Here is a 9,913-nt window from a genome sequence, read left to right as displayed (position 1 = left end):
TAAATACATATACCAAGATTTTTATATAATAAAGTAATAAATAGTTCTAACATATTGTTTAAAAAATATTACTTTTCAAAAGAAATTGTATCATTTCCCATAAAGAAAACATGTAGTATTGGTCAAATTAACACAAAATGTCTCCCTTACACTGCATGACACAAAACGTCTCCATTTTCCACTACAAAATCTACGAATTTCAACAAAATATCAAAACAATTGTTAAACTTTTGAATATTTTTTGGTTTATTAATTCAACTATTATATCATTTCCTAAGCCGTGGAATTAAAGTGCCATATCATCAAATCCCACCATATTAGTTTAACCAATTTCATTTTGTCCTATTAGAGATCTTATTAAACATCATCCTCAAAAATCTATGGATTAACATTTTAGGGTTGACCTAGTGGTCAATTTAACGGATTTGATGTCTCACTTAAACATCATGTCTTAGGTTCGATTCTTGTCACTTGTATTAAATAAAGAGATCTCTTAAATAAATTAATAAAGGGAATTGGAAAGTTTATAGGTTAATTAATACTCATAAAAATATTCGGTATAAGCATTAAAAATAATTTTATCTGTAATAATAAAAACGCACACTACACCAAGTCTACGAGAAGAAGCCAAAAAGGCAGACCTTTTTTAAATATTGGAGAGGCCTCCTCCATAATATTAGCTTCTTTTCTGCAGCAGGCGCCGCTTCTCTTTCTCTCTCTAAAATCTCTCCATCGCCATAGCCATAGCCATAGCCAGACCTTCGTTGTTCTTCATCTTCATCAAAACCCTACCAATTATCGACTTCTGTTCTTGAAGAAAAAATGGTGGGTTTCTTCAATTTAATTTCCAGTTTCTTGAATGAAAATTTCATCAAGTCTGATGTTTTTCAACTCATAATTTGCAGGAGGAATCATCATGTTCGACAAACTTACCTCCATGGCTCGAATCTCTTCTCTCTGAAAAATTCTACAATGCTTGCATAATTCACCAAGATGCAAAAAAGAACGAGAAAAACATATTCTGTCTTGATTGTTGCGAGGGTATTTGCCCTCACTGTCTCACTCCTCATGGCTCTCATCGTCTCCTACAGGTTTTTCAAATTACAATTCACGAATCGAAATAAATTCCTTCATTTCTTCTGAATTTAATGTTAATTATGTATGGTTGTGTACGTAGATAAGGAGGTATGTGTATCATGATGTTATTAGGGTTGGAGATGCTGAGAAATTAATGGATTGTTCTTATGTTCAGGTGAGAGTTTATGTACTTCAATTTAATTATAAATTTCGTCTTCTTGTTTGGTCACCTTTTTCATGTTCTTCAATTGATCAATTTTATTTCATTTTTTGTGTCTAATCTCTCTCTCTCTCTCTCTCTCTCTCTCTCTCTACAGTCTTATACAACAAACAGTGCGAAAGTTGTGTTTTTAAATCCAAGGCCTCAAACTAGAGCATGTAGAAACATAAACAATGGCTGCATCAGCTGTGACAGAGCTCTGCAAGACCCATATCTCTTCTGCTCTATCTTCTGCAAGGTTTCCTCTCTCTCTCTCTCTCTCTCTCTATATATATATATATATATATATATATATATATATATATATATATATATATATTAATTGTATGTTGGTATATTTGTAAACATGAACCTTAAATGCGTCACATTTTTGTAATTGAAATTAAAACGTGAAGCGGTTTGATATTTTAATGTTTCCTTAAATGGGCTTGGGTTATTTTCTCACAAATTTGAAAAATGTGTTGAAAATTCCAAACTTGTCGCATATATGTGTGTATATATATATATATACAGACACGTACGTATGTCTGTCTGCAATGCATATGTAAACCCTAATTTATTTTCGACAAAAGTTGTATTTCTTTTTGTTCGTATTCTTGCTTACTGATAGTGATCAATGTTCATGCTCTCTCTACTTATTTATACTGTATATATCTTATATATCAACCTTATAATTTGAAATTTATTGGCATTTAAATTTATCAGAAAATATCGAAATTCGAATGATATTTGTTTTATTGTTTTTGTTATATATAGATTAGTCATATCCTAAGAAGCGAGGGAATGATGTCTGAATACTTACACGACTGCGAGGTGCTCACGTTGCCGGAGCTAGGATTTGACGACGGTTTAATGACGCCTGATTCGGTTCTTGAACCGTTCATTTCACTGCGGACTTCATCTGGGTCAAGCGCGAGCTGCGGGGCTCCCGGCGGTGGATTCGACTGCCGGACAATTGCATCCACCGCCACCACTGAGATTGTGAGGAAAAAGAGAAGCTCCAAGTCTGCAATTCGTGCGGCGGCGTGTCTCCCAGTTAATTCACAGCCGTCGGAATTATTGGGGAACCGCCGAAAAGGTGTCCCACGCCGGTCGCCTTTCCATTGAATCATTCCGGTCAGAGTAGTAGAAATGATAGAGTGGAAGGGGGTGTAGGACTAGGATATGGACCTCCGATACAGCAACGGTCAAGATCTATTTGACTTTAATCCAACGGAGGGTATTTTAGTTCACTTGATGAAGCCTGCACTAAAGTAACCAGGACCAGGGGACTGGTAAATACTAATGGTGAGGGCATAATTGTTATTTCCAAAGCTTTCTAAAAATAGTTGTAAAATGATAGAACTTATAGATAAGTACTTCTAGTTTTGTATATTTCACATACAACCCCTCGGTTTTTTCATTCTCTATTCTTGTGATATGGGTTCGTACTTCGTAGTATCCAATGTAACGTATTTTTATGCCTAAACCTTTTGGCTTATTACAGTTTTACTCCCTCGTATTCAAGCAAAGATAATATATTACCTTTTTTTTTTTCTGAGTTCTACTAAACATTAGTTTATAAGCAGCATTTTAATAAAATGTTTATCAATAACTGTTACAAGATAAGAGATGAATTTGTTTTTTTTAAGCATTCATAATTGTGTTAAATATAGACGTTTCGAGTATCGATTTATTGGTGTTGTTTTTTTTTTCTTCTACTAAAGAACATGTTATTTAAATGTTATATTTTGTAAAATAAATTTAAAGTTTGTACAATTATTGATTGGTTGATCCCACAAAAGGCTACCTATATTCGAATAAACATACTAAGTTTAATTTTTATTATTTTAAAAAATATATATATATTAAATGATTAGTTGTGAGACATATTTATATATTATATATTTATATATTATATGAGTTTATTTAAAAAAAATAAAAATAATTATGAAGATCTAAAAATTTAGAAAGTTTGAATTTATATATATATATATATATATATATATATATATATAAACTTAAACAAATAATTTAAATAAATAAACAATTAAAATAATTAGATTCGAATTAAAGATTTAGAAATTATAAGAAAAGTTACATTAGTGATATCGATATTCATTTTATTAGGTTTACTATATTTATTATATGGAATTTTAAGGCCCATTATCAAACCACAAAGTTCCCACCTCATCATCTTAGTCATATATTGTATTATAACACTAAGTATGGAAATGAGAAACACCAAATTACTTATTATAACATCTAATTTCCATGTCTTCATTTTTTTTGTGAATAATTATAAAAAACAAATAAATTAATAAAACATGATATTTTAATAAATCCTAAATTACCCAAATTATTATTATTATTATTTTAAAAATACAACAAAGGATAAAAACATTTAAAATTAAAAAAAAACATTAAAAGACAAAAAATATTACATTTTTTTCCTCTAAAGTATTCATCTTCGTTACCATCGTATATATAATCCACAAGTCTTCTTAAAGTTGCTTGTGTTTTCGTTGGTGTTGAATATTAACGACGCTATGTAAATATATTGTCGTCCCTGTTTGAAATTGCACATGTCTAGGTTCCGTAGGCGAATACTCCGTAATATTTTGTCATTTATCATCAATCACCATGTTATGCATTATGATATATGCATACATAATATATCGTAGAATTGCTAACTCATTACTCATATGGTTGTGCCAGATGTTGAACTACATACCATTTTGATTTTAGAATTCCATGTTGGGAAATTTAGGGTTTGTGGTGGAGATCTGGATACCAACTTGGATCGTGATATCACTTTCCGAACTGATATTTCTACCCTATGTCTGGGTTACAAGAAATTCGGCCTTGGATAATCCAAGTGGACACTTACGTTTCTAGGCACAGAAGACGTAAGCCAATATGCTAGAGGATTCTGTGAAGGTCTGATGAAAACGAGAGTTTAAGATCGTAACCCTCTTCTGTAGAGGAAGAGCTGTTTATATATTAAACACGATTAGAGTTTCATTAGGGTTGGGCCGTCATTAGTTGCTTTGGAAGCAAGTAATGTTAATCCGGATTTAATGAGGATTTAGGGTTACCAAAAACTAACGCGTTTCGTTAGTTTTACCATAATCACCCTCAAGAAATTGAATTTTCCATTATGTTCCCATATGTAAAATTCGGTGAGGGGCTCTGCCCCTTGGACCCCGCTAGGGTCGCTGCCCCTAGACCCCGCCAAAGGGGCGCTGGCCCTTTGGAAACCCCGGACCTGGGGGCGCTGCCCCCGGACCCCCGACTAGTCGTCGAACCGGCTTCTGATTCGATCTTATACATGCGTGCACTCCGCAAACACCCTCATACATATATTAGAGTACAAATCATAAAGCCCCTTTGTCACACCCCAAAATTCAAGACCAAAAATTTTGTTTTAATTAAGTAATTATATAAAACCATATCAGAGTGTAATCCCAAAGATCTCATGTGCGGAAAACATAGTGTGATGCGCTGCGATCAAGCCGACTCCCTTCCTTTGAAAACGAGTACCTGAAACCAAAACTGTAAACCGTAAGCACAAAGCTTAGTGAGTTCCCCCATCATACCACATACCATACAATCACATAGCCTACATACTGTCGGGTAATTCTGGGGTGCCCGACCTACCCGGTACGGCCATTCTGGGGTGCCGACCTACCCGTGTCAAGCCGTTCTGGGGTGCTGACCTACCCATCGGTCCTAATAACCGAACTTGGGGACCTACCCGTGTCAAGCCATTCTGGGGTGCTGACATATCCGTGTCAAGCCGTTCTGGGGTGCTGACCTACCCATCGGTCCTAACAACCGAACTTGGGGACTATTCTCCCCCTACTATCACTATCACATATAACATATCATGCTAGCACATAAACATTCCAGGTAGCAGCAAACCTAGATGAATATCACAAAGACAATCATCTAACATACAACTCCTACTAGTGGGTCAGCATTGTGGTCGTAGACCCACTGCTACTGGAAGATAACTCACCTCACACTACTGAAGTCCCGAAGACACAACCCCAGCTGCTGGATGGCAGAATCCCGATCTGTCAATATCAAAACATCACCCAATTAATAATTGGGTTCCACTACATAACCATAAGTACGTACTTGGGGTTATTACTACATTACCCCATGCTTGGCTTTATTCAAGCCCAAGGCCCAATCCATAGGCCCAAAAGTCAACTAGGAATCAAAGCCCAACACATGACCCAATTTTCCAAATTGGGACCAGGCCTATACATGGTCTTATTTTAAGGCCCAACATCATATAATCATTAAGGCCCAAATAATGGCCCATCTATTGTCTAATTTTCCAAATTGGGCCTAAACCCCTTAGATGGGCCTTACCCTAGGCCCATTAAATTATTCTAGTCCAATTGCTTGACTTTGGATGGTCCATTAGTAACCCAATCATCAAGGCCCAATAGAAAGGCCCAACTTAAGGCCCAAGTGAAATTAGGGTTTCTCATAAAATGATGATTAGGGTTAAAGGACTTAATCCACTAAGGACTTAATCCATTAAGTCCAATATTGCTTAGATTGATTGCAAATGATTCTTAATTAATATTCTAAGTTCATTAACTAATCCCGATACGATCCCGATAAATCCCAAATTAGGGTTTCATGGCATTAGGGTTTTCCAAACCCTAATTAGGGTTTCAAACCCAATTACTAGCCCATTTATCAATTTGTTGGGCTTTTAGGTCAATTAGGGCTTTATTGGGCCTATTAGGCCCACTAGAATATCATTAAGCCCATTAGGGTTTTATTTGGGTCAATTAGGGTCCATTAGGGCTTACAAGGCCCATTAGGGTTTCAAGCACCCCAAACGAATCAAACTCACAAGGCAAGCACACCGCCACCCGACACGGCGGCCGGTGGCGGCAGCCACCACCCTACGGTGGTGGTTTGAGATTTCTATTATTCCATTTTTTTGTTGTTACAATTTACAATGAAAATACCAAAGTAACACACACACACTAACTAACATAAACACACACACATGGCAGCACATGGTGGCAGCCACCACCTCACGGTGGTGGTGGTGGCTGTTCTTGGTTTTCCGGCTAGTCAAAACACACACAACACACACTAATAATGGAAAACACACCGACACACTTGTTTTGCCCGGAACAGGAGCACATCCACCCTTTTGGTGGTGGTTGGCGGCGGCATGTGGTGGCAGTGGCGGTTCTCGATGGCAGCCACCACTTCTCGGTGGTGGCAGTGGTCTCTTTGGCTTCCAACACGTAGCAACACAACACACATCCACGAATACACCCACAGCCACCTCCCATGGTGGATGGTGGCGGCGGAATAAGGCAGAAGCACTCGACGGCGACAGCAGCGATGAACAACGGCTCCGTGACGGCGGTAGCAGCGATCTAGGGCAGCAACAGTGACCGCTGTCTAGATTTTTCACTCTTGTTGTCGGGTTCACACAACCGACGGTCTACCATGGCATCACGGAGGCGGCGACTAGAGGCAACATAAAAAGAAGAAGTTGCAAAGGGACGGTGGCGGCTGGTGTTGACGTCGGAACCGCCGCAACAGCTTCGTGAAGGTGGTTTCTGTGGTTACCGGTCCCAATCGTGGTGGTGCATCGCCGGAAGTGAAGTAGGAAGTGGCGGTTAGCGACGGCAGCGGCTCAGCAGCACAGCGACGGCTTGGTGGTCGGAGGAACAAGGGTGGCCGATGGGGGCATAAGGGGTGACGGCTGGAAGGGTTTTTGTTAGGGTTAGGGTTAGTATGGGTTATATACCCGTGCCCTAGGAAGGTTAATGCCATAATGGCAGAAATAGTCCCTCCCTTCCAAAATTATTTTCAAACTAACCCAAATTTTACCATTTGAACCCCACCATCTAAAATCCATTACAAATTAGGTCTGAGTGATCAAGTTTCAGCGATGTTGACATTATTAGTCCCTCCTCCTCACATTCTTTCCAACTCAAGTTCCAATAAGTACCACGGAGCCCCTGTCTTCCTAATATTTATAAAATAAGTCCCGAACTCACACTTTAACCCCCGACTTCTAAAAATGTGGCAATTAACTCCTCGAACCCAACACCCTGCATATATAATTATTTATTTTAGGCTACCATTCGTTCATTAATTTATTTATTTAACTAATAAATAAACGGGTGTTACACCCTTAGCTCACATGTTGGTTCCAGTTACTTAAAATGACAATGTGACACTAAAATCACCAACACTCCAAAAGCACGTTCAATGTCCTTACATGCTCCTTCTTGTCTTCTCTTGAAAATTTTGTCTCTTGGGTCTACCGGGTATTGGAACGCCTTCATAAACATGGAATACAGTGGATATATTCCATCTGTAAGGTAATACTCAAACTTATACTCATGCTCATTCACTGTGAAAGGAGCACTGTGAAAGGAGCACCAAATGCCTTTCCTGATAAAAGATCCTCAAATATTGTGTACTAATCAATAACGTTTACATCGTTATTGGAACCCGCAACCCTGAAAAAAGCATGTAAAATCCATAAGTCTTGAGAAACAACAACCTCTAATACCAACGAAGGCGCTCCATGATGACAACTTGTGTATTTGTCTTTCCACGCCACGAGACAATTTCTCCATGTCCACTTTGTGCAATCAATGCTTCCAAGCATACCTGGAAAACCATGTATTCGTTCACGCGCCGTATATAGTTGTTGCATACTTACATATCATTCAATGAAGGTTTGCGCAAGTATTTATCACCGAAGCTTTCGACAACACCTCTTGACAATCTATACAAAATTTCCTGTGCAGTTCTATCGGACATTCTCATATAATCGTCAATAAAATTGGGTGACTCCCTCATAGCCATAAGCTTAATTGCCGCAACACATTTCTGTAACTCTGTGAAACCTCGCTTACCTCTAGCATCGTACCTCAGTTGGAAAAATTCATGCCTAAACATATACCCATTTAATAGGTAAAAATGTGTATTTATTTGATCTAAAAGCTACATTATAATTTACAAAATTTGAAAGAAAAGATACATGCTTTCCAATGCGTTGATTATCCGTTCAAACACATTTTTTCGCAAACGAAACCTTCTTTTGAAATCGCTAGGTTGGTAGACACAATTATCCGCAAAATAATCGTTAACTAGACATATATGCCTTCGTTACCGATTATGTTTAACGATGCACGTCGTGTTAGTAGTGGAGCAGGATCTGGTTGTAGAACACATGTAGAATACCAGTACATCATAGTCACAAAGATATCATTATCGTGGTTATCATCGTTTAACGTTTGAAAAGGATCAAACGGATCCATTTTTTTGTTTTGAAATATTAAAAGTTTATATGAAATAGAAAGAAGGAAAAGAAAAGTGATAAAAATTGGTGTTGTGTTTGTGTATTTATATGCGATTTAAATTGAAAAAGTCTTTTTTTTTACTTTGTGACCCTTCCTCGACGGTCAAATTGTGACCAATTGCAAGCCAAACATAGCTGTTTCCTCCCGTTGCCGGAATAACACATAATAACATATCGCCTAAAAACACGATGGGGGCGGTATTGCAGCCGTTATGCCGACGTTTTTGGGTGCCAACTCAGAAAAAACAGGATAGGGCGTTACCCATACTCTATAGTCTAATAAAATAGAAAAAAAAACACAAAATGACAAATGAATATAATCTATCTATATATCTTATAAAACTAGCATTTTTCCTTGAACCTCATACATTTGAAACTCCCAAAACTATATAGAATCATGTTTGCTCAAACCACATTAATTTGAAACCTCCATCTTTTAACTAATACAACTCAAAAGTCTTCTTAATAATGATTTAACACTCAAAGGTTTTATAACTTATATTATGTTTAATAAGCACTTAATGAAACGTTTACTATAAAATGATCAATCTTTTGGGTAGACATGCATACAAATGACATACAAACTTCATAAAGAAAACAAGCTTAAAGGTTTTTGTGTTGGTTTGATGTTTTATGACCACTTTTCGAGATATATTATTTGTAAGTTTGTTATATACTAATTATTTTTATATTTTTCTTGGTTTCGGATTCTTTTAATATAATTGTTGTATGTTGTGCTTTAATCGTTAATATATATATATATATATATATATATATATATATATATATATATATATATATATATATGTTTAATAAGCACTTAATGAAACATTTACTATAAAAAGATCAATCTTTTTGGTAGACATGCATACAAATGACATACAAACTTCATATATAAAGAAAACAAGCTTAAAGGTTTTTGTGTTGGTTTGAGGTTTTATGACCACTTTTCGAGATATATTATTATGTTATAGATTTTAATTTGTAAGTTTGTTATATACTAATTATTTTTATATTTTTCTTTGTTTCAGATTCTTTTAATACAATTGTTGTATGTTGTGCTTTAATCGTTAATATATATATATATATATATATATATATATATATATATATATATATATATATATATTAGATCAGATAGATGTTATTGATCATATGTTATATACCGAGATGTGGATAATATTTAATTAGATATCTTAAATATTATCGTTTGTTTTGTATCGCTTCAAAAAAGCAACTAACTAAAAGTCGTGAATATTTTAAATTTTCCA

General features: G+C 36.1%; 1 protein-coding gene across 1 annotated transcript; it reads left to right on the top strand.

Moving 5' to 3' along the window:
• Positions 1 to 669: 669 nt before the first annotated feature.
• Positions 670 to 2,813, top strand: LOC145109878 (protein RGF1 INDUCIBLE TRANSCRIPTION FACTOR 1-like). The gene is made up of 5 exons (XM_079046998.1): positions 670 to 825; positions 906 to 1,091; positions 1,178 to 1,252; positions 1,395 to 1,535; positions 2,054 to 2,813. Exons 1-5 carry the CDS (start codon positions 823 to 825, stop codon positions 2,402 to 2,404), a joined length of 756 nt encoding a protein of 251 aa, XP_078903124.1. The 5' UTR covers positions 670 to 822; the 3' UTR covers positions 2,405 to 2,813.
• Positions 2,814 to 9,913: the final 7,100 nt, after the last annotated feature.

This window comes from Lactuca virosa, chromosome 4 (genome assembly GCF_052849685.1).
Source record: "Lactuca virosa cultivar CGN04683 chromosome 4, Lactuca_virosa_CGN04683_v6, whole genome shotgun sequence".
In the NCBI taxonomy this organism is placed as follows: Eukaryota; Viridiplantae; Streptophyta; class Magnoliopsida; order Asterales; family Asteraceae; genus Lactuca; species Lactuca virosa.
The sequence above is the reverse complement of the archived record's forward strand: the minus strand, read 5'-3'. Positions and strand labels throughout refer to the sequence as shown.